The sequence below is a fragment of the Amphiprion ocellaris genome, chromosome 22, assembly GCF_022539595.1.
Source record: "Amphiprion ocellaris isolate individual 3 ecotype Okinawa chromosome 22, ASM2253959v1, whole genome shotgun sequence".
In the NCBI taxonomy this organism is placed as follows: Eukaryota; Metazoa; Chordata; class Actinopteri; family Pomacentridae; genus Amphiprion; species Amphiprion ocellaris.
In genome coordinates this window covers 3,890,859-3,915,483 of record NC_072787.1, presented here as the reverse complement: position 1 = coordinate 3,915,483, position 24,625 = coordinate 3,890,859, and the positions used below count along the sequence as shown (strand labels likewise).

The 24,625-nt window shown below is 39.7% G+C and overlaps 2 protein-coding genes across 2 annotated transcripts; one reads left to right on the top strand and one right to left on the bottom strand.

The window, feature by feature from the left end:
- Nucleotides 1-1,348: 1,348 nt before the first annotated feature.
- Nucleotides 1,349-15,379, top strand: pck2 (phosphoenolpyruvate carboxykinase 2 (mitochondrial)). The gene is made up of 11 exons (XM_023286595.2): nt 1,349-1,823; nt 7,921-8,133; nt 8,240-8,424; nt 9,591-9,661; nt 9,820-9,955; nt 10,709-10,896; nt 11,173-11,335; nt 11,418-11,633; nt 12,566-12,703; nt 13,528-13,623; nt 13,800-15,379. The coding sequence occupies exons 1-11, from the start codon at nt 1,792-1,794 to the stop codon at nt 14,267-14,269; spliced, it is 1,908 nt and encodes a 635-aa protein (XP_023142363.2). The 5' UTR covers nt 1,349-1,791; the 3' UTR covers nt 14,270-15,379.
- On the bottom strand, nt 15,312-20,922 carry LOC111579343 (B-cell receptor CD22-like). The gene is made up of 8 exons (XM_035955591.2): nt 20,750-20,922; nt 20,279-20,358; nt 19,725-20,111; nt 18,941-19,246; nt 18,581-18,844; nt 18,280-18,358; nt 17,920-17,959; nt 15,312-15,963 (listed from the first exon to the last, which is right to left on the bottom strand). The coding sequence occupies exons 2-8, from the start codon at nt 20,349-20,351 to the stop codon at nt 15,757-15,759; spliced, it is 1,356 nt and encodes a 451-aa protein (XP_035811484.2). The 5' UTR covers nt 20,352-20,358; nt 20,750-20,922; the 3' UTR covers nt 15,312-15,756.
- Between the last annotated feature and the right edge of the window lie 3,703 nt (nt 20,923-24,625).

Sequence of the window (24,625 nt, the reverse complement as noted above, 5' to 3'; positions counted from 1 at the left end):
GTTGCATACAGAATGCATACATTTTGGTCATACTACTTTGCTATGATACTGCACTTAAGTTTGGACCGTCTTGCTCATGCATTCATTGCAGTCTGCAGTGTGAAATTATCTGTCTGTGTGCCTTCAGAGGCTCAAGCTTGATACTGCAGTGAGACAGTGTGATGTATGTGATGTGTTGTTTATTGTGCAGAAAAGCATTCTGGCTTGCAGACTGTAAAATGAGACCGGATACAGTAGGACATCTTGATATTGTTGGTATACTGCATCTAACATATGCATTAGCATTTTAGACTGATAATAATACAGTTTTACTGCCAGTTGACTATAATCTTATTGTATAAGATGTTGGTGTACGCAGATGATCAGCAATATAAGCCACAATACCTCAATTTACTCTGATATTTGAAAGCCACTAATAAATCAAGCTACTAAATGTGTTGCCTAACTAGCAAAAATACGCTTCCTAGCAACATTTCAGAGTATCAAAAGGTAACTAGTACATGTATTTTAGCAAGATAGTGTGTAGTAGGAAACGTGATTAATTATTCATTAGTTCAAAATTGATGAACTTAGGACAAAAGTAATAACCACAAATTTATTATCATTTGCATTCAAATTCCCGAGATAAAATAATGTCATATCACAAATTAGGAGGGATGTATATTCAAGCTAGCTAGTGCTACATCAAGCTAATATAGCATGACGCTATTAGCTTCACATAAAGTCAGCTAGTTAGCATTTTAGACAGATAATAATACAATTTTACTGCCAGTTGGCTATAATGTTATTGTATAAGATGTTGGTGTACACAAATGATCAGCAATATAGGCCAGAGTACCTCAACTTACTCTGATATTTGAAAGCCATTAATAAATCAAACTAGTAAATGCGTTGCCTAACTAGCAAAACTACGTTTCCTAGCAACGTTTCATCACAAATTAGGAGGGATGTTTATTCAAGCTAGCTAGTGCTACATCAAGCTAATATAGCATGACGCTATTAGCTAGTCAGCTAGTTAATATTTTTTTTCTGACTATTATGTGAGTGTTTTAGACGATGGTGAACATAATTTAACAGCAACAGTAAAAGTTTATTCTATTTCAGATTTAAGAGCAACTGCTTTGCCTGTAAAACCTGTTGCTCTCGGTTGTTGTGTAGCTAGAAAACGTCTGAACCTTTATGGAAACTGTCAAAATAAGCTGTCAACATAGCAGTCCTGTCATTGTGTAACCTGAAACCTATTTTGCCTCTTAGGGGAGAGCTAAGTGTTAGCAGCAGCGGGCCTCAGCCTCTGCTTCCCGGTGACAATCTATTTCCGTGGCCGTGCTCGTGTTCCGGGTCGCTGCTCCACGCTGGTTGTCGGCGGCGAGAGAACCGAGGAAACTTGCATCATCCAGCCGGCGACACCGAGCCGGTCTGTCCGCCAGAAAACAACAGTATGCCGGGTGGTTACCGACGGGACACTTAAATAATGGAGCAGAGGCGCCTCCTCCTACTGTGTGGGCCGGTGAGCAGCGTTTAAACTTGGCTTTGAGCAGCAGTGAAGTGAGGCGGACTCAGCGGACAGACGGCAGCTGTCAGACTTCAGTGTCCGAGCAGCAGCGGAGGCAGGACAGCGTCCACTCCACCGGTTACGGCCTGTTTCTGTGTGAACGGACAAAGTGCAAGGTCCCCTCAGAGCACTGATATGAGCTGCTACCAGCTCTAACGCTGCTTCTCCTCTCCTCTTAACTTATATGTGCCGTTTTACACTGTTATTTTTATAAGCTAGCTCAGGTTTTTGCACCAAAGATGTCGTGCCTTTTACTGGGAGTCATACGAAGGTGAGTAACTTTTATCACTTTATCAACGCATTTATCACCTCAATCAAATGCTACGATGGTGTGTATAGGCAACAGTTCTCTAAATGGCTAAACAAAGCTTTAAAAAACAGATTTCATAATGTGTCATTGCCTGTTTATGTTAAGAAATACTTTAAAAATGTCCTGTTGATTGACTGTCAGCCATTTTACTGTCCACTTTTGTGCACTTTTGAAAACCTTTTTCCTCAGTCACAATGGGCTTTAAACACACAAACCTGCAGCCGGTTGGGGGAAAAACCCAGCATGTAGATGATTTTTAGTTAAAAGTATTCCCACTGTTGCATCATCCATTCATTGTGGGAGACGCACATTTTAAGATCATTTTAGGAGTTAATTCACTTCATTTCATTCATATTATATTGTCTGTTGTGATGATTTGATCTCTGATGCTCAGAAGTAGAGCTGAAATGATAAATAAATTCTTAGAATGGTTCAGATTTTATAATTGATTGGTCTTTTAAGGACAAAAATGTGAATTTTATGATACCAGCCTCTTTTTGTCTGGTTTCTTTACTCCTTTCTATGATGGAAAACGTATTATTTTTTATTTGTAGACACAACAAGACACTGATAGAGATTTTCCAGCATATCTGAACAACTGTCGGGCCAGTTAGCAGTGAAAATAATCTTTAGTTGCAGCGAATGATATTGAGAAAATCTTCCTTGGTGTCTTCATGAATTACATTAAAAAAAATCAGAGCAGTGTGTGATTTTCTTTTGTGTTCCTTTTACCACTTTTACCCCTTCAGGCTTTGTGATGAGGCCACATCACACAGGAAGTCTGGAATCAAAGTGAGAACTCGGTGGCATTTATGTGTGTGCATTTGTTTTAGAATTAAAGACTGCATGTGACTGAGTGAACGCCACGGCGGGGCATGTGAGTTAGTGTCACAGAGGGCCTTTGCTCCTGTGCATTTTGTTTGTATTTCTGCTTGACGAACTGTTAAAGGCTGAATGTCCTGGAGCATGTTCCGTGTGTTTTCCCCCCTGTGTACTCACCGTACCATTAGAAAGGCTGATGTATGCAGCACGTGTGCATGTTCCCTCCACTGATACGCCACTTCCTGAGTAGACTCTGCCCTAAAGAGGCTGTTGACCAGGATCTGTCAGGGTGTTGCAGGGGGAGTGTAGATGGGCCTGCTTGCGGTGGGTCAGGATTGGCTTGCCGACTTGGAGGTGTGTTTGGAGGAAAAGTTGTGCAGCTGAAAGTTAGAGTCAGTCAGGGGAGTGAATACTAGCGGTGTGCGATACTGCAAGATTTGGTATCGATCCAATACCAAGTAAATACAGGGCCAGTATCGCCGATATCAATACCGATACTCCAGACTAACTTTTTCAGTAGTCTGTAGGTTTAGAACAAAGGTTAGGTACTGCATATGGCCCAGATCTGTAATGAAGATGGGCCTGTAAATGCTCACAGAGTCTAAGAATCAGGCTAATTCCTGGGTAAGTTTTCTGTGGGTCAGGCAAGGAAGAATGTGTGCCGATGAAATCCCAATGTGAGGGATAACCTCCTTCACCCTCCTGTTGTCTTCATTTACGAGCACCAAAAAATATTGTTTCCTTGTCTGAAAAAAAATTCCAAAAATTCAGCAGAAAAATTCCCCAAATTTATGAAAATTTGCAAAACCTTCAGGAGGAAAATTCCAATAATTCCTTAAAAGTTTCCCTGAAAAGTTTTGTTTTTTAAAAAAAAAAAAAAAACAAACCCAAATCCCCCAAATTTGGCAAGAAATATTTTCAAAAAATGAGTAAAAATCTTTCAAAAAAAATTCTAAAAATATCTAAAGTGATTACATATATATCAGTAAAACATTTAATATTTTCTTTAAGAACATTCACATAAAATCAACCATAATCCAGCAAAATTTGCTGGATTTTGGTTGATTTTTTTTGTGAATGTTAAGAAATATTTTTTACATTTCTTTTTTTTCCACCAAAAAATGTTCAAAGATTTCCCAAAAATGTTGAAAATGTGGACATCAGAAGTTTCACTGTGAACAATTACTTTTGTAAAGTTAAATATGATCTTTTAGTCATGTGACAGTACGACATCCAATCACAAGAGGAGGATTAGCTGCTGCTCCTCAGACAGGAGGACCTCTGACAGCCAATCAGGTCGCCTGTTTGTTGAAGTTGCATCAGTGCAGACATACAGGACAGAAACTGAAATTAAAGTATCGATATCATTGCATTGGTATTATTCAATATCAATACCAATGCTGGTATCGATATTATTGATATTTGGATTGATCCATCCACCTCTAGTGAATACCATATCAGGGTATCTGATTCTCGACCGTCATCGCTCTCTGCTGCCTTATTTCCACATATATGTCATCCCTCTTGCTGCATTTTACAGGTTTATTCGACCGCTTATGGAAAAATCTCTTCTAAACTTGCAGTGCTCGTCCACATCAGGTGTGGGGGATGGTTTGGGGAATAGACGGCAGAGATAACAGCACCAGCGGACGGATGACTGCAGGGAAAATTAGGAGTAAAGGTCGTCGGAGTCCGCTCAGGGTTTCTTAAAAGATACAGCTCCTCTGATGCAAAAATGGAAGCTGCTAATCCACCCTGCTCTTCTTCATCTCCCGTCTTGTGCCATCCGCTCAGCATGTTCAGCAAGAAAATGAACAATTAACAAACTCTTTGCTCCTCTTAATTAATTTCAAACTCAGTCCATCTCCTTCCTAATCCCAGTCACACTGGAGATAATGTTCAGCACCATCCCAGTGGTTACAGTAATTAGCAGCGTAACGGGGTGAGTTTTTAGAGTATAGGTAATTGGTTTACTGTGTGTGGGGAAAGAGATTAAAGGACTGTAGAGCTGACTGAAGTGACTGTTTCATATAATATCACAGATAACACTAATAAATTGCCTTTATTTTTTGGGTTTCTAGGTCACAGGATCAATCTGAGTGGCTGTGATACAATAATGATATTATTCCTTTAACTTCCTTCCTCTGATCGTTCATTAATTAGCTCAGATCTTGATGTAAAGTCTTAAGATGGAGACTACTTGGCTTGGCTGTAAACAGTTGGAAGGGATTTTGTTTATTTAAGCAATAAGGTAAGCTAGTTCTTTGGCATGCTGTTATTGGTCCAAACTACAATAGCTCAACTATTTTTGGACAGATTGACATCAAATGTTGCAGATTTGGTGCTAAGTCCTCCTGACTTTGGTTGTCCCCTTAAGGGAAATGTCTAGTGGAGGGATTTGGTTTGTAACCAAATATCTGTGAAGCTAACATTCCCATCAGCCTCTTCTGTGTCTAGTTCTGAGGCAAGTGACTGAAAAGCATGAAAGTAGGAGTGAACATCATTCAGGCTGAACATCAGCATGTCAGTGTTGTCAGTGTGAGCACGTTGGTGTTGTCGACTCATTGTCTTGTTGCCTAACAAAAGAACATAATCCAAAACTGGCAGCCACAGATACTGTTTGTGATAATATTCAGATATTATTCTTTCAAGGAGCAGTTTGGTGGTCAGCGGGTTTGAGATTAAGTTGAAGTAATCCTGAGAATTTACTGATATCCAGTTTTGTGTCACGCTTACAAAATTAGAGATTATAAGAAATTCAGCTGCTAGTGTCCCTCGCTGTTTGCCAAGGTTGCATGTTCAGCACAAACTGGACAGTGTTGATGATTAATTGTTGTCACTTGGATGGTTGAACAACTGGTGTGTTGCAGGTGAGCTGTTCAAAGGGAGTTTGAACCCTGAGGCTGGCGTTAGACTGCTCTCAGCTCATTCCATTCACACTGTCAAGTTGTCTTCATTGTCGCTGTGAACTCCTCAACACGCCTGCTCTTGTGCCCTTGGTACATTCAGACCAGATTTACGTGTGTCTGCATGGTTTAGTACAAGTGTGTTTGCTAGCATGGTGTACATACTCTGTAATAACACACTCAGTGCAGCTAGTAGTTAGCCATGAACCTGCCTTTGACCAGACGCTGCTGCTGATTTTGGAAACCACAGTGAAAGTGGCAGATTATGACTTGAACCGTCTGTCAAAGTAGCTGCACTGGAAAAAAATGCCCCTCTAAAAACAAGGAAAAAAACTTATTTCAAGGAACTTTAACCTTGAAATAAGTGAAAAAATCTGCCAATAGAACAAGTGAAAAATGGCTTGGTAAGATCTCTTGAAATAAGATATGATATTTAGAATGTTGTGATCTTAAAATTAGCTGGGAAAACTTATTTTAAGCTATATTCTACCAGGATTGTCAAGCTTAGGTGTCTTAAAATAAGCCAGATATGCTAAAAAAAAAATAGCAGTTTTTCACTCACGAACAGATTTTTGCTTTCATGTAACCTCCTAATTTGAGATGTATTAACCCTCCTGTTGTCTTCATTTATGGGCACCAAAAAATATTGTTTCCTTGTCTGAAAAAAATCCCAAAAATCAGCAAAAAAATATCTGAAAACTTCTGAAAATTTGCATAACGTTCAGGAAGAAAATTCCAGTAATTCCTTAAAAGTTACCCTTACAAGTTTTATTTAAAAAAAAAAAAAAAAAAAATCCCACAAATTTGGCAAGAAAATTCTTGTAAATATTTTCAAAAAAATGAGTGAAAATCTTGGTAAAATATCTAAAGTGATTCCATATATATCAGTAAAACATTCACATAAAAATTTTTAAAAGATTTTTTTGTGTAAATGTTCTTAAGAAACACTTTTTCATAGTTCTTTTTTTTCCGCCAAAAAATGTTCAAAGATTTCCCAAAAATGTTGAAAATGTGGACATCAGAAGTTTCACTGTGAATTATTATTATTTTTTTACGGGTCGATTTTGACCTGCAGGACAACACGAGGGTTAAACTTATTTTGAGTTTTCTTGTAAATTACAACCCAAAACAAGATCATTTTAATTGTTTGACTTAACAAGATATTTAAGATGCATTGTCTTAAAACAAGTCCCTCCATCTGCTGAAATGTCTCTTGTTAAGTGAATTTATCTTAAATCAAGTGGGATGAGACATTTTGACCAAAAATAAGACAAATAGACTTGGGAAGATTTTGAGTTTTTGCAGTGTGCTGCTTTACTGCTAATGAAATGTTTATTTACTTTTCCTCTGGGCTTCTTATGTGCTCATAAAGAAAAGGTCACCTGAGGTCATCCACAGGGTCAGTGACAGATACAGAACAAAGCACGTATTTTGTGTGTACCATTGTTGGACTATTGCTAGGAACAAGCAGGAGACACACTCATACAGACACACACAGGCTTGCATTTTAACAGCATCCATAGCCACAGCCCTCTCAGCGGCTTGTGTTTGTGAATATCGTGCTGCTTACAAACAATAGGCAGACCCCCCCACAGGCCCCTCTTTATGCTGAGAAGTCAGTTTGAGGCAGTCAGGTTGCACTAATAGCCCCCCGAGGGCAACAAAGATATCTAATTATTGCTTCTGTCACATGAGAAAAACACACTTAGGATTCATTTTTGAATTGAAAAAGTGTATCATCAATATTTTGGTGCTCACATTATCACTAGTGGAAAATAATGAATTTGAATAGTATCTGTCTACTAATTTCCGTGCATCTCAAGAACAGTAAGAATCAAGTATAGAGTATAGAATCAGGTTTTCCAAACAGTAAGTACTACTTAAACACACTTTCAAATGAAAACAAGGTGGTCAAGTAATTTGGTTAATCTTTAATTATGTACTGCATTGTTAGCCATTGTAATGTCAGCGTTTCATAAATATTTGATTGGGATCAGACAGCCGTTTTGCTGTTTGCTTGACTCATGGTCATCCAAAGACGTGTGCCTGTAAAGTCAGGAAGTACGCTGTAATTAAAGATTACAGGACTGCCAGAGATGTTGCACATATCTGGGTAGAGCCTTGTGCGGCAGGTCTTGCAGGATCTCTGCACAGGAATGAGGTCTAAACAGTGAAACAAAGACTTCATTAAATAATTGGTTCTTCTGCATTACAGATGTGTTAGTCAGGTCTATTCATGTAGAGTAACACCAACTCAGACAAGAGAAACTGAATATAAATTGTCTCTCTTCTGACAGTTTTAGATTCCTCAAATTCTCCTTCTGTTTCAGGCAGGGTGGTGTTGGGGCAAGTGTCGGGGTTCGCTCCCTGGCCTCCATCCCCTCACTGCCTCCGGCGGTGGCTGAATATGTGAAGGGAGCTGTGGAGGAGTGTAAGCCCTCCGGTGTGCATGTGGTGACCGGGACGCCACAGGAAACAGCCAACATCCTGGCAGGTCTGCAGAAAGAAGGCATGGTCAAGAAGCTTCCCAAATATGAAAACTGGTAAGAGCTCTGCAATCTGAACAGTAACCCACCAAGCACCTGTATTCAGTTCTCCTCTAAGGTGGTTTTTCTGCATCATGCGCTGATTAATCCTCTCTGTTGGCAGTTGGTTGGCACGTACAGATCCAAAGGATGTGGCTCGGGTGGAGAGTAAGACTGTGATTGTGACCAAGAACCAGAGAGACACCATCCCCATCCCTGCTGGGGGGGTGAAGAGCCAGCTGGGTAACTGGATGAGCGAGTCTGACTGGCAGAAAGCGAGACAGGAGCGTTTCCCCGGCTCCATGGCAGGTGTGTTGTTGGATGGAAATAATATCTTTGTTCATTGTTGACATCCCAGTGAATCCAAGCGATTTCAATGGACTTTGAATAGTTTTTTTGTTGAAACTTTAACGAATTCTTCTTACAAAACCCATAAAACAGGATATTTTGTCTTTAAAGAGTGACTTAATACCAGGTTGAAAAGCATTGTTTTTTTGATTAGAAGTTGTTTCGTCAGCAATCACACTCAGTATCACCTCTAATTGAGGCAAAAAGGGCGCTATACTACAGTACACCTGTACATCATTACTACAAGCTTGAAAGTCACAGATCCCCTCCAGGCATGTTCAGATAAATGAAAATACTCTGTCGTATCATGACTTTTAACTGGTAGATACAACATGTCTACTACCTCAAAAGCAGACTTTCCATTTCCTCATCGCACTTGTGGATGTTGCCTATTAGAGCAGGATTGATGTTCAAACTTGTTATGTTGTTATTAAAAATTTAGGAAGTGGGCACCTGTAGCTCAACTGGCTAAGTGGGCGACCCATAAACGGGGCGATGGAGGGGCAATGGGTTCGAGTCTGACCCACGGTCATTTGCTGCATGTCATCCCCCCACTCTTCTCCCCACATTTCCTGTCGCTCTCTCCACTGTGAACTATAATAAAAATAACTTAAAAAGAAATGTAGAAAGTAGAAATTTTGAATTTTTTCACTTTCAGCAGATGAATTTCAAAACAGTTTTCTTTTGTCAAATTCTTCTGTGAAGTGAAGGTCAAATAATACAACATATTTGTGAGTGGAGGGAAAAACAAGATTTTCCAGCTGTGTAGTTTTATGATTTATTGGGAATGACATGTTTTACTTACATGACATACATTGTATGAAACATTTTTTACATATCTATCTACTCTGTACAGTAGTCTTGTTCTTCACTGCTGTTGTCGGTGTATAGCTACACTTTCTCACACATTGCCACCACCGAGTGTCGATCAGTGGAATAACATGAATCTGGCTGTAAGAACCTGTGTTGCATCACTTGTGTTCAAACAAAACACACATCAGCTTTTAAAAATGTTGCACCAGCCAGTATTGTAGATTATTGCCTCATTTTCAACATTTGTGAACACTGAATAAATATTTCCTTTAGTGCAAAAGGAACTTGCATTAATGCTTTTGTCTTGTCTGCAGGTCGGACCATGTATGTGATCCCCTTCAGTATGGGTCCTGTAGGCTCATCTCTGACTAAATATGGTGTCCAGGTACAAAGATCTCTTTATACTCTGTTTACAACAAAAAAAATGCAATAAAACAATTACAGTTATTATTAGATGTTCTAATAAGTCATTGTTTCATTTTATGATTGTTACCCACTGAAAGTCGTAAATCAGGGTAATAAAAATGTTGTTTATCCTTCTAGGTGACCGACTCGCCGTACGTCGTGGCCAGTATGGGGATCATGACACGCATGGGCACTCCTGTTCTGAATAAACTGGCTGAAGGAGTGGAGTTTGTCCGCTGTCAGCACACTGTGGGTCGACCTTTACCACTCAAAGGTACAGAGTCCAAGAGTCTGAATCCAGTTGTATGTGTGATTTTTACTCCGCCAAGGAACGCAGCAGAGTTATGTGACGATTGGTGTATGTTTGTCCTGTGAATCTGTCTGTTAGCAACATTACTCAATAACGGGCTAATGGATTTGGATGAAATTTTCAGGGAAGGTCAGAAATGACACAAGGATCACCTGATAAAATTTTGGCAGTGATGCGGCTTATAGTCTGGATCCACGAATTTGCTAAAGATTTCTGTGTCATTGCGAGATAGCAGCACAGCGTCTCTGTAACTATGACAACAAAAGAACACTACATCAGCTGCCTGCTGACGATCACATGATTGAGATCCTACTACAGATAGACCACTGTGGACTTATCAGGACTTATCCGTCGGAAATGATACAAGGAACAACTGTTTAAATTGTGTGGGTGTTTCTGAGTCCCATCAATTCCCGCCACCTGCTACATGTTTAGGTCACACGATTCGGTATCCGTACATAACATACACACGCATAACACACGCCTGTGCTCAGTGCAAGGTCATTTTGTTTGTGGGTTCGTCTGTATTAAATGGCCACATTCTATGTTGCCGTGATTTCTGATCATCAATAACTAATTAAAAAATGCTACATTTCTGGCAATGGCGTGGTGGAATGAACAGCCTTCGAGGAGTACTGCGGTCTCTGAGTGCTTTTCTTGTTATTACTGTTCATAACATTTCACTAATCAGCTCTTTTCCCTGCTTTCCCCCTCCAGCTCCTCTGGTCAACTCTTGGCCCTGTAACCCAGACAAGGTGCTGATATCTCACCTCCCAGACACCAGGCAGATCCTGTCCTTCGGCAGCGGTTATGGAGGAAACTCTCTTCTGGGGAAGAAGTGCTTCGCCCTCCGAATCGCCTCCCGCATCGCCAAAGACGAGGGCTGGCTGGCTGAACACATGCTGGTGAGAATGGAGAATGTTATGTTGTGGTAGTGAACCAAGCCCGATCTATAAATTCACAATGGGATGAGAAACTGGAGAACTTCATTGCAACAAAAATAAATAGTCGCCCTACGGTGGAGAACACCGCCGCCGAAAAGACTGCACTCAACACACACTGTTGTTGCTGAGTTCTGATTTTATTGATGCTGTTCACATCAACAATGTTACGTATGTAAAATCATTACTACAGCTAAATTAAATCTGTCTGAATGCAGTATTACTCTCTTCTCTCCTCAGATCCTGGGAATCACCAACCCTCAGGGAGTGAAGCGTTACGTAGCGGCTGCCTTCCCCAGTGCCTGCGGTAAAACCAACTTGGCCATGATGAAGCCGTCTCTGCCAGGCTGGAAGGTGGAGTGTGTGGGTGATGACATCGCCTGGATGAAGTTTGACAGCCAAGGCGAGTGCAGGGCTCACAAACACAGACTCGCTGTGTTACTCTGCATAAAGTGCTCTAAATCAAATGTCTAATCTCTCTGTAGGTAAACTGAGGGCCATCAACCCAGAGAACGGATTCTTCGGTGTGGCTCCCGGCACCTCCGACAAAACCAACCCCTACGCCATGGCAACCATCGCCAAAAACACTGTGTTCACCAATGTGGGTGAGACCAGTGATGGAGGAGTGTGGTGGGAAGGGCTCAACCCCCCTCCAGCTGGTGTCACACTTACAGATTGGCACGGCAAAACCTGGAAACAAGGTAAAATCAGACTGGAAACGCACATCACAACTGAGTGTCCTGTTCAAACATTGTAGACATGAAGATTTGACTCGGAATCACTAATAAATATTAAATACTTTTACTGTGGTAAATTTTAACACTTTAACCCTCTGAAATCCATGTTGTCTTGATAAAAGCTCTTAAATCACACCAACAGCAAGAAGATCAGATTTTCAACTTTCCCAGGATCCTTAAATAGATCGTTTTTCACTTTTGGTTCCATCAGAAAAAGCAACCAAATCATGATATTTCATTAAAATTGGTTTCTGTGTCTCTACATGCTTTATTTAAAAAGTAGCTACAAATAAACTGCAGTAACCTGATTTTATAAAAAAGTAACATAAGATTTGGTGCAACCATGAAGTCATGACTGACTCAGTTGTTACCAAATCAAGGGACTTTTCAGCTGAACTGCAGGTTGTTTTAGCACAAAGCAAACAGGTGACAAGCATGGGGAAAAAATTAATGAAGTGTAGTAAAATATCTATACTATGAAGCCACTTTATTTCCAGTGACAATAAGACAAGGGCATTTGAAACATGTACCTGCTGATTTTAGATTTTTAAGTTTTTGTAAAATAAACAAAAAAAAAATTTGACGTTCATTTTTCCCTTTTGAATATTTATAGCACTATAACTGTTATTCTACACAAAATACATGTTAGAGTTAATTGAAGGTTAATCAGGAGTTTGTTCTCCCAGTGGTTGTTATTAACACAGTGAGACGAGCAAACTGAACAGGCATAGTGTGCAGTACACAGTGCCATCTAGTGGTAAACTAAAGCAATGTCAGTTTAAGAAATGAGGCGAACTAAAGATGAGGCACAGCATGAACCACAGCATCATTTAATTCTCGACCAAATTACTGTGACATTTAATAACATACAGATGTTGTGTCCTCTTTGTTCACAGGCAGCTCGACAACTTGCGCTCACCCCAACTCACGCTTCTGTGCTCCGGCGGCTCAGTGTCCCATCATCGACCCTCAGTGGGAGAGCGAGGAGGGCGTTCCCATCGACGCCATCATCTTTGGAGGCAGGAGGCCGGAAGGTTGGTGCTGCTTTCATACAAGACACATGGAGAGTTTTTACTCTGTAGTAGTAGTTTCTGTTCTCTTTGTTGCTGCTGTTACATTGTAAATTTCCCCGCTGTGGGATCAATAAAGGTTTAATCTATCTATCTATCTATCTATCTATCTATCTATCTATCTATCTATCTATCTATCTATCTATCTATCTATCTACCTATCTACCTATCTATCTATCTATCTATCTATCTATCTATCTATCTATCTATCTATCTATCTATCTATCTACCTATCTACCTATCTATCTAAACAGGCATCATTTGAATGGATTGCTATGACGTGACTGAGCAAGGAAAGTTCAATGGCTTATATCAGTATTAGAACAAGAAGGGAAAGAGCTGTTTTTAGATGACATAGAAACAGATTTGGATTCTTTATTGTCTTTAAAATGTATTTTAATTTTTTTGTGTATTCCTGTGTCAGTTTATTTCTTTGAAAAGGGACAGTTTACATGAATCAATATTCAAATCAATGCAAAATGCCAAAATATACACTACTGTTCAAAAGACTGGGGTCACCCAGACAATTTCATGTTTTCTATGAAAACTCACACTTTTATTCCTGTGATAATACAACTGCACAAGGGTTTTCTAATCATCAATTAGCCTTTCAACACCATTAGCTAACGGATCAGATCAGATATATTGTACATAGCCTGCTGGATGCAATACAGTGTTTGTGTTGTCAGCTTTATTATATTTAAAGTTCAGTCACACATCAGCATAAGGAACATTTCTGTCAGAAAGTAGCTGTGTGGTTTAACACAATCAAATGTTGCTGTTGTCAGGAGTCCCTCTGGTCTATGAGTCTTTCAACTGGCAGCATGGAGTGTTTGTTGGAGCCGCGATGAGGTCTGAGGCCACGGCAGCTGCTGAGCATAAAGGTACAAACTCAGATGATTTTAGGAGATAAACAGGTCATTTAGTGGCAAAAAAATAAAAAGCTTTTGCTTTTGGGCTGTCTTTTGGTCATGACTGTATCAACAGACACTACAGTTGTCTACTGATGAGCTGTTGTTAGAAAATGGTGAATGCATAAAGTTTTAATGTTTCCCTCCAGGCAAGGTGATCATGCACGACCCCTTCGCCATGCGGCCGTTCTTCGGCTACAACTTCGGCGACTACCTCGCTCACTGGCTGAGCATGCAGAGCCGAAAGGCCCCCACTCACTTGCCCAAGATCTTCCATGTCAACTGGTTCAGAAAGGACCCAGCGAGCGGCGCCTTCCTCTGGCCCGGCTTCGGAGAAAACGCCCGCGTGCTGGAGTGGATCTTCAAGCGCTGCAGCAGAGAGAGGGAAGACGAGGCGGCCAAGAAGAGCATCATCGGCTGGCTGCCAGTGGATGGCGCCATCGACACTAAAGGTCTGAGCACCGAGGTGGATATGGGCGCCCTGTTCGACGTGCCCAAGCCTTTCTGGCAGAAGGAGACCAAGGAGTTGAGAGCCTACTTTACTCAGCAGGTTGGAGCTGACCTGCCGCCTCAGGTGGAGGCTGAGCTGAAGGCGCTGGAGGACAGAGTGCACAAATAAAACCCTACTGACAGGAAGTTCATCCAGGAGCAGAGAGGGAGGCACTGATGGAACACAATTCAGACCATTAGGGTGGAATCAGAGTCACTGACTGAGTTTACATACATAGAAAATGAAGTTCTGAACCAGGTTAGCTAAAAAACACAGTTTTGGTTCAATACATGAAAGCTAAGTTCGGATAAGCAGGTTGAGATGAATGACTGGCAGGTTACTGTGGCACAGAAACATCTTATTGCTCTTTGACTTTCAAAACATCAACCAAGATGCCAAAAACATGTTAGTTATCTCATTCACAACAAAAAGTCATGTATTTATTCAGTCACCGGTGCACACTAAATAAAAAACAATACCTCAACAAAGCCAATAGTCTCACCAGTAGTCAACATTCTCTGTGCATGAAAACACAGTCGGTGATCTCTGCCTTTCTCTTTCCAAAGAGAAATCTGTAATCTACAATGCAATGTCTACCTTGTGGACACAACTTCACACTAATGCTGCAACACTTGAGGAAGTGGAGCTGGTTGGTGGTAGGAGGAAGGTTTGACTCTCAGCCTGAAGGTTAGTTTTCAGAAACAGAAGCTAATGTCACTACCTCTATTCACTCCCAACTCCCTGCATGGCACTGGAGTCCATTCAACGTGGCCTTGTAGAGCCTTCCAGACATTTAACAACAGCGTCCAGGCTGCTGGTGTTTACAGGCTGAAGCCCAAAGAGCTTTTCTTAGACTCAATTCTGAAAGAGCAGATAAAGAGGGAACATTTTTACCCATTGAAAGGTTTTAAATTGAAATTTCAGAATTTTAGACCCAACTTTTTCACCACACTGTTAAGGGTCTCATGAAATGCCCTTTTGTTTTAAATTGGTGTTACTTTTTTTTTATCATTAACTACTCAGAACAGATTTGTGTTTGGGGCCAAGGATTACTATGCATCATTCATAAAGCCACTTTTGTAATGTTTGTGATTAAACTGTATGATTTCAGGTGATGTTTACACACAATATGTGAAATGTTGGACCAATAAATGCGACTGAGATTATTAGGTATTTTTAGAAATTGTACGCCAAGGTTTTTATTACAGTGCAATGAATAAACATCTTCAAGAGCAGAAACAGCGACTCCTTCATTTTTTGCAGTAACTTGAATTAAAGGAATAAATTGGATGTGCAGATGAGCAAATAAACTCTCCCAAAGTTTGGTGAACCAAAATGAAATCTTGTTCTCTGCTGGAAATGTGGGTGCAGATTTGTGCCATTTAAACTGTAGCTCCCAGTTTACAGCTTTGGCTAGTTTTTGTGCAGACAGACGCACAAATATCCAGATTACTGATGGCACTACAGCAGCACAACAACAGACATAACAGTGATGAACCTGTCAACTGCAGGTTTCCTGCCATTCAGCTAAGGTCAGTAAACATCTCTTGTCTTTTAACAGAAACTAACATCTTGCTGAAGCAACAAATTGAAGGTGTTTGATCCCTAAACAGAACTCATTTCTTGTTCACTTGAGCGTAGAGATCCTGGAGGCCTTCAGCACTTTGCTCTGAGCTGCTTTCTGCTTTGGACACTTGGATCCGTGCGTACACAGTTTCCTGCTGCTGTCCGCTGTCCTGCTCCGAGACGGATGAAGGTGCAGCTCTCCGATCAGAGAACTTGATGTCTCCATAGTGGATTTCTTCCTCCTCACCTGTTTGATTCTGGACAAATGTATGGAGCAGGAAATATTAAGGCTGATCCTTCCACACAGTATTAAATAATGACATGTGTTTACTGAATGGGCTTTTGGACGAGTTTAAACAGCATGTGGCAGATGTGTGGACTTCAGTTTTCTGTAAATGGGTCGCATATTAGCAGAGTTGGATCAGATTACTTTGAAATATAGTCAGTTACTGATTACAGATTTTGTTTCATGATTACTTTTGGATGACTTTCAAAATCAAACATGCACAATATTACAGTGGATGCTACAAAATATGGACACAGCCACATCGTTTTAGGTTCCACATATCTTATGTTTTTCTCTTTTGTACATTCATTACGTACAGATCAACATCCTCTTACAAAAACAGCAGTGGAACAAACTCCAGGTGTACTGAATGTATTCTACAACATTTAGATGCTGCTTCTAATGTGTAAGTTTTGTTGCTTCTTTTTTTAAATCGAAGGTGATATTGTCAGGAATGGAAGGATGGTTTGGAAAAACAGCTGCTGCTTGATTCATCTGCCTTTTTTTCCCTGCAAATGGAGCACTTATCTGTGAAAAATGTCAGATGTGCTACTATTACTTTTCTACTACTGCTCCTTTTCCATTCTAGTTTTAGTTGAGTTTTTTTCTCTTTCTAATGTATCATACTTCTATGTTATTGCTTTTCTATTGGGCACTACAGTTATTCCTCCTGTTCTTGTATTTTTTTCTGAAAAATATCTGACATAGAATTTGCTTCTAGTCTGATCTTAACTTAGGATTAGTTGTAATGATTTTAAAAAGGTTCAGAGTTTAAAAATCAAAATATAATCAAGTAATCCTTGAAAATGTAACTAAAATCTAATTACACTTTTCCCTCAGTGTAATCTGGGTGGATTAATAGTTACTTGTGTCCATTACATGTATTCTATTACTACCCAACCCTCTATATGAGCAACAATTTAGACACAGATGACAGTTACTGGACGTATAAACCACTAATCTCCATGTGAGACCTACTTTGTGTGGTGCACAGAAGATGGAAAGTTTCCACTCATGAGCAGCTGGTGGACATGCATTTGGTTTTCAATGGTCTCTAGTTAATTCTAAATTAGATTTAAACTTTTTTTAGTCCATGTGAAAGCCTTAAAGCTCCAAATGTGTTTGTGATCTGTTTGCAGAAGAGCTGTGCTGTACAGTGATCAAAGCATCTTCCTCATTTTAGCTGCATCAAATGGGAACTGAAAAAACCTCAAAAATAAACAGTGCCATCTCTTTCTTGAAGTTTTCTACCACAGTATGTTGCATTTGCTGTGTTTCTCAATATTTACCCTACCTGGTGATCTCAAAAATTTCCTGTGTACAAATTATAAAGAGCCATTACAACAGTAAAGTAACTGTGAAGATCTGGGAGCCTTCTGTCAGAAAAATACATTAAAAAACAATGATTCAGAAACTGTAAAGGAGCAGTTATTGTGTGGATCAATAAAATAGAGCATAACTGTTTTTAGCAGAGTGTCTATTTCAAGGAAATTATTGTAATTTAATGAAAAATAAATATTAGTAACAAAATATTAGCCAGCCATATAATGGAAATTATAACTTACCATCTTGACAGTAACAGAAAAATACTGTAAATAATATATGATCCATTGGATCAAAATGATTTACTATTAGTAAAGTTATCATAAAGTATGGTATTTTGCATACTGCTGTAGCTTCACCATCAATATTTTCTCCACAAGGACATTCGTTGTAATTCAATGAAAAGTAAATGCAACAAAACGCTAAAGTTTTTTTTTAATAGAACAGTGACTATTGTTATTTGGTTTGTTTCCAGATATTTAACCTTCTCAGTAACCTCAAAAAATACCTGTGTACTTTTTTATGCAGGTAATTTCAAAAAATCTTACTAGAATCTCAAACTTCCAGTAAAATATGGTGCCTAAACAAATGTGTGTTTTCTCACCTGAGTCTGTTGTTGAGTTGGATTTTTCCTCTTCAGGCGGCTGGAAGATATTAGAGAGCTGTCAGAACATTCATTCAGTGTTTCAAGATGATATGAAGTGAACATTATTGGATGTTCATCAGTGGAAAACATCTGATTGAAATCCAACTGTGTGGAGGTTGACGGAGAAACAAAATAAACTCAAACATTTGCCAAAGTTAAATCAAAGAACAAGTTGCCTGAATGGAAACTTTCATGTGAAGAAGTGAAACAAACTGGAAGGTCACATATCCATCATTCCATCACCTTGAACACGTGTTAAGCTAAAACTTCACTGCAGGGAAATATATTATGTCAGACGCTTAAATTTGTGGTACTTACCAAACACAGAGAGGAAGAAAGATCAGAACAATGACAACACTCACAGTAACAGCCAGGATTGTTGAAAGAGGAAAACTTTCTGCTCCCAGGAAAGAAATAAAAAACACACAAAAAACAAGAGATTAAATGTTAATAAATGTAGACAGAATTGAAGTTGTTGAATGGAGTTTACTCTATAAAATTGTTTTATACTAATGCAGTAAAATGTTTCTCAGGGTATTAAAGCAAAACAAAACAAAAAAATCAATACAACAGCAGAAAGAAGAAAAACAGATCAGATTCAGTTCAGTTCAACATTTACCTTCATTCTTCAAATGAATCCATGATGATCTGTTATGACCAAGAATATTTGTGGCCTCACAGTAATAACTTTCTGTCATGTTGGTCATGTTGACTGTGTAAAACTGTCCTTCAGCTACTTTCATGGATCCATCTTTAGTTTTTAAGAACCAGGAGAAGCTGCTGATGGGAGGATTGGCTCTGCTGGAGCAGGTCAGGTTCACCCAGCTACCTGCTGACACCAAACCTGATGGACTGATGGATGCTGAGGTTTCTTTGGGGGCATCTGAGGAAAATGGGACAAAAATGTACAACATGAAAGATGAATCAGAGCCTTGAAAACAGAAGAAATCAATCATGATGAGCAGACAGGATGACTTACATGTAACACTGAGAGTCTGTTGTGTCTCTTTGGTCTTTCCAGGTTTTCCTTCATCCACAGGATATGTGGCAGAGCAGCTGATGTTGAATCCATCATGTGAGTCTGACAGAGTGATGCTCTGCTGGATTTTACTTGTGAAGGTTCCATCTGTGTTTTTCTCTATTTGGCTGTGAGAGTTTTGTTGGAGGTTCCAGGTGAGTTGAGGAGGGGAATGTGGACAGGAAGTGAAAGCTGAGCAGCTGATAGTGACAGACTTCTTCTCCTTCGCTTCACCTGAGATGTTGATTCTGGGACTCCATGGAGAATCTGTGGTTTCACATCAAACACACGTTTTACACTGAAAATACAGTCAGTTTACTGAACACTCATGGATGCAATCACTCAACTACAATAAAGCTGATGTAGATTTTGTCCTTCACTGATGATGATAAATGTGAAGGAGTGAAAACTGTCCACAGTGAATTCAGCTGCTGACATGTTTCCAGTGTTACAGTTGCAGCAGTGCAGACAGCAGGAGACACAACAGAAAGATACTTTGATGGATCCTGTCAGTTTCTCAGCACCATTCAACTGGAACAACTTTTCAATCCAACACTTTGTGTTCACAGATGCTTTCTTCACCTCTGGACTCTGACTGATTCTGTTGATCTTCCTGCTCTACATGTTGGATTCACACTGAAGGTTACATTCATGGACTTCACTGTTTCACAACAAAACTACAACTGATTTCACTTTTTATTCTCTACTATAATATTACAGACACATAAAAACTAAACTCTCTTACCTCTGACTGTTATCTGAAGAGGATCATCACAAGCTGTTGCTCTGAAATGTTCGCTCTCAATTCTGAAGAAGTATTTGTTTGTTTTACTTTTGTCCAAATCAGAGAACAGAGTGGTGCAGTTTTGTTCTCTCAGGTTTCCAGTCATTTGCATTTTGTAGCTGTTAACTGACTGACTACTGTTGAAAATTACATTGTCTTTGTTAGAAAATCGTGGGTCATTTTTAATCCAAACTCCATATATTTCTCTGCTGCTGTCAAACTGTGTTCCATCTTTAGCTCTAAAGATACAGGGGATTAGCAAACAAGATCCACTCAGTGCTTCCATCTCCTTTGGTGCATCAATGAAGAGAGCTGCTGGTGTTATAGATCCACACTGAGCTGAAACACCTGTAAAACCAAAGTGATGATGAACATGATGTGGAACAAAATGTGTCTGAAGAGAAAGACTGAGAAACATCAAGTACAGTTCAGCAACATGTTTGTCCTGTGAACAATCTCACATCAAATACTGTCAATGATTTGATTCTCCAGATAAAAGTCAACAAACAGCTCACCTGAAAGAAAGAAGACACTCAGTAACATGTTGACTGTCACCATGTTCACACACAGAGCTGCCATCAAACTCATCTCTGGACTGGAACATGATAAGAAAATGTAGATTTTGTGTTGTTTTTTCATATTTAAACAAAAAAAGTTCTTTTAATGACGTATTTATGTTTTTGCAATCAACCTCAAATTTACACAAGGAACTGTGAACAGCCAGATTTTAAAGTTTTAGAAGTCAAGCTCAAATCATTCAATCAACAATAATCAAACATTAGTTTATGATTTTATACTTAAAAATGATTCTGATGCACCATCTCATTTCTTTGAGACTCATTTTCCATTCAAAAAAATAGCAACAAAAAATGAGAAAGATAAAATGCAAAATGTTTTAAAGAGAATTCAAGAAAATTAAAAAACTAACACAAGTCTGAAGGTTGAAAATAAAAATCAAATACAAAAACCAGTAACATTTTTCTCACCAAATCAATCTGCAGCTCAAACACAGAAACTTGACTTTTAAAATCCGTTAATCAGTGAATTTCCATTGATGAGCAGCAGGTCAAATGAACAACTTCCCTGTTTGTTTGCTCTAATGTTAAAACTCAGTGACCTGATATTTAAAGATGTCTTCATCCTTCCTGCTCCAACTCTGTGAAAGAGGAATTCACCTTTTTAGGGCATCTTCAGCTCATCATGGTGTGACTGACTGATTTATTGTACAGATGATCTGATCTGTCGTCTGCTGTCAGAAAGTTGAGTCCAGACATTGAGGCTCCAGTCACTGTGAGGATCCTGCAGAAGCAACTGACCAACTTCCTCTGTTCACTTCAAGCTCTCAGCTGTTTCTCAGCACTTTGTTGATGAACTGATAAATTCACATCAACCACTTCTCTCTGACACACTGACTGTAGTTCATCAGATATCACACATACTGTAGGTTTATAGTTGAACACATTTGTAGTGTGAAAACCACATTAAACTATGGGCACACTGCTCTTGCGATTTTATTTCATAATAATAACTTTAAAATAGAAATTTTATATGGCACCTTTTAAAAGGGCAACTTTTTCTACTTACTTTTTCCAGATCTCAATATTGAGTGTGTGGGACTGAACAAAAGTGCTTCTGGTTTTGAGCTCTTTATTTGTAGGAAATTCTCTGTGGTCCAACAGTTAATGTCTGTCAGACAGTTTAATGCAGCAGCTCTGTTTCTTGGGTCAGCAGGCCTCACATGAAGGTAAATCTGTGTGTCGTCTGCATAGCAATGAAATGATGCATTGTCTAGTCAGATGATTTGTCCCAGTGGAAGCAAACATATTGACAATAAAAAGAGATCTAAATTTCAACCTTGCAGGACACCACAGGCAATGTTCCCTGTAATTTTTCCTGAGTGTGAGCAAACACACAAACTCCCTGAGCGTCCCTTGGACCACTGTGAGCAACATCAGACGTGTGCACTGTGGTCACACCAGCATCACATCCATTCAAGTTACATGGTTCATTAAAAGAATCAAATTACAGCATTTACATTTCTGTTAAAACACTTTGTCAACAGGAGCCAGTTGAAGGCTGCAGTGATTTTAGTGACACTACAATGTATAAGAGTGAAGTTATTGAATATGTCTCTCTTTACTGTTGCAGCGGTTTTGCAAATTGCAGACGAACCCTGTTCACTCCATAGACACCAATGTTATTCCTGTAGCTTGAAAGACAGCTACTTTTGATAAAACTGGGCTTGTAGCACATTGTCTGCCTTGCAACAATGAGAAAGAGGCACCGTTTATGTTTTGACAACCTATATCTAATGAGTTATTGATGCTGGAAGTCTGAATCTGTGAATATCTTTCCAACTTTACTGAACTTGAGGCCACTACCACCTAAGGAGTGATATATTTAATTTTGAAAAAAGCATTTAGCCATACTTAAAGCTTTAAGTGCTTTATTAACACGGAACTAAAAATGTTGTATTGTTTTATTATCACAGGTTCTGTCTGAAAAGAGGTGGCATCATTTTAAACAGTGCAATCAAACTAATAAAATGTAATGACTAACCAGTGAGCAATACTGGATTCTGCAAAAACATAAACAACTTTTTTAAAAAATCTAAATCTTATCTTAACACAGTTAATGTATTCACCCTTTAGGCGCCACAGTTTTTTCAAGAAAATATTCAGTTTTGATATCACTTTTTCAAAAGGTTGTAACTTGAAAATGATTAGAGATAAAGGCATACTGTAAATGAGTAAAATCATCAGTATGATCCAAAGTTTGTGATGGGAGTAAGTTCACTCATCTAATTTGCATATTATGACGTCACCAGGCGGCGGACATATGGATTACATAACTTTCACAGATGTTTATCGATCAAGATGGCATTGCTTGGCTCAGAATTTGTCAGATTCCTGTCTCCACGATACCCAGCAGGCTCATCTAAATGTCTGATCCACTTGTGATACTGTTCCTCATGTCTCAGCAAACCCAGCCATCATCATCGTCATTTACGGCGGGGCCCTGAACGCCACTGCGGCCTCCGCCGCTATTATCAGTGCATTTTCTCCCGCGTATGCCGCTATTTCCACGGTTTTTTGCATCCCCGCTACCCACCTCACCATTAGCGGTGTTTTGACCACCCCTGCTACACCCACCACATCCCCTCCTGCCACCCCGGACACGTTGAAGCAAAGCATCGGCTCCAGGATGTGCTGCTTGTGGACTGTCATGGTGCATGGACTCGCTGCCGTTACGCACAGACGCAGCGTTACTTTCTGTCTCTCTGGACGACTGAACATCTTCATCAGAGGGTGACTATTCCTCTTCAGAATCTGAGTCAGCCATTACTTGACGAAATACTTTGTCAACAGTGAACAAACCTCTCAGAATGGTGAGTTTTCTCTCGCTGTCGTGCGCTCTGCTGCGCTCCGACTGCGACCCTCGTCTCCTCGACCGGGAGGCGGTTTTCAAACTCTATAAACTCCAAAACTTTGAATGAAAACACGCCCACAAATGATGTTCAGATTGAAGTTCCAGATGTCCGCCATCTCCTGGTGTGAAGTGGTAACCACATGAGGCACCATATTTGCAGCTATAGCTTGTTATGTTCAGCAATGTTGCTTGTCGCAATATTGCGACTTTGGCGCTTAGAGGTTAACTTATTTATGTGTGTATGCATGTATTTATTGATTTATTTAGTACTGTTAACATATCAGAGTTCTGAGTGAATTTTTCTTAAGATAGGCAAAGGCCATTTATTGATTACATATAGGCTGTTAAATGTTTATTAAAAACTAAAAAGCATTTTAAAAAAAAACAACTTAGGCATTTATTGAGTCACTAAAATACTGTAGAGTACAGACCACATCAGCATGATTATAAGCATCCTCTGGTAAATGAACAACCAGATACTGATGTCTCTCACCATATGGACTTCAGGAGATGATTAGATGATGATAAACTGTGACCTACTGGTTGGATTCTCTCTGTTCTCATGTTTCTTACATGTTTGTCCACTGACAGCCGGGTCCTAATGTTTTTTGAGCAACACACCATACTATGACGTTTTTACAATGATGGTTCTACTATGGAACCAGTTTGACATGTTCAGGTGTTCTTTGTGTGAAAACTCAGAGATTTCAGGGATCAGAAGGTGGTTTTCAACTTTCTTTATTAACTTTCTGCTTCAACTTTAAACTAAATTTCCTTCACTAACCCAGCCCTCTGGACTTCCAGGAAGCTGTGTTCCTATTGGCTGTCCAGGTGTCTGCTTGGTGTTATCAGGAACACCTGAGCAGCTCAGTGTCTTCCTGCTTTATTTAGCTGCAGACAAACATTTCCTCTGTTTCTCTTCACCAGTGAACCGGGTTTGGCTCCGTTGCTTCAGTTTGTTCTTTAGGCGTTGGCTTGCAGCTTCCAGTAGTAAAATCGTCTTTAATGTGTTTCTTGGTGTGTTTTAGGGCTTTGTACTGGATAGTTGTCTTGGTAAAGGTGGTTCTTTAGCCACAGTTAGCACATGGTGCTAATGTGTGCAGTGATTAGTGGATTTGTTGCAGCTGAGTTGTGTCTTTATCTTGGCTGTAGTGAGTCTTCAGAGGTTTTTGGTCAGACACATTCTGTGTTCTTGTTTGAGAACCAATGCTGGTTGTCCAGAAGGTAAGAGTTCCTGTCCTGATTCTCTGTTCTCAGAGGTTCTCTGGTAGGCTGCAGGAGACTTTAGCGTTTGGGTTGTGTTAGTTTGGTTTTTGTCTGGTTTCATTTGGACGACTATCTTGAGGCCCCTCCATGTGGTTTAGTGAGGTTTTCTGCAACAGTTCTACAAAGCAACCTGCAGCAGAAGAGACTTTGAGAGTTTTTAGGAAGTT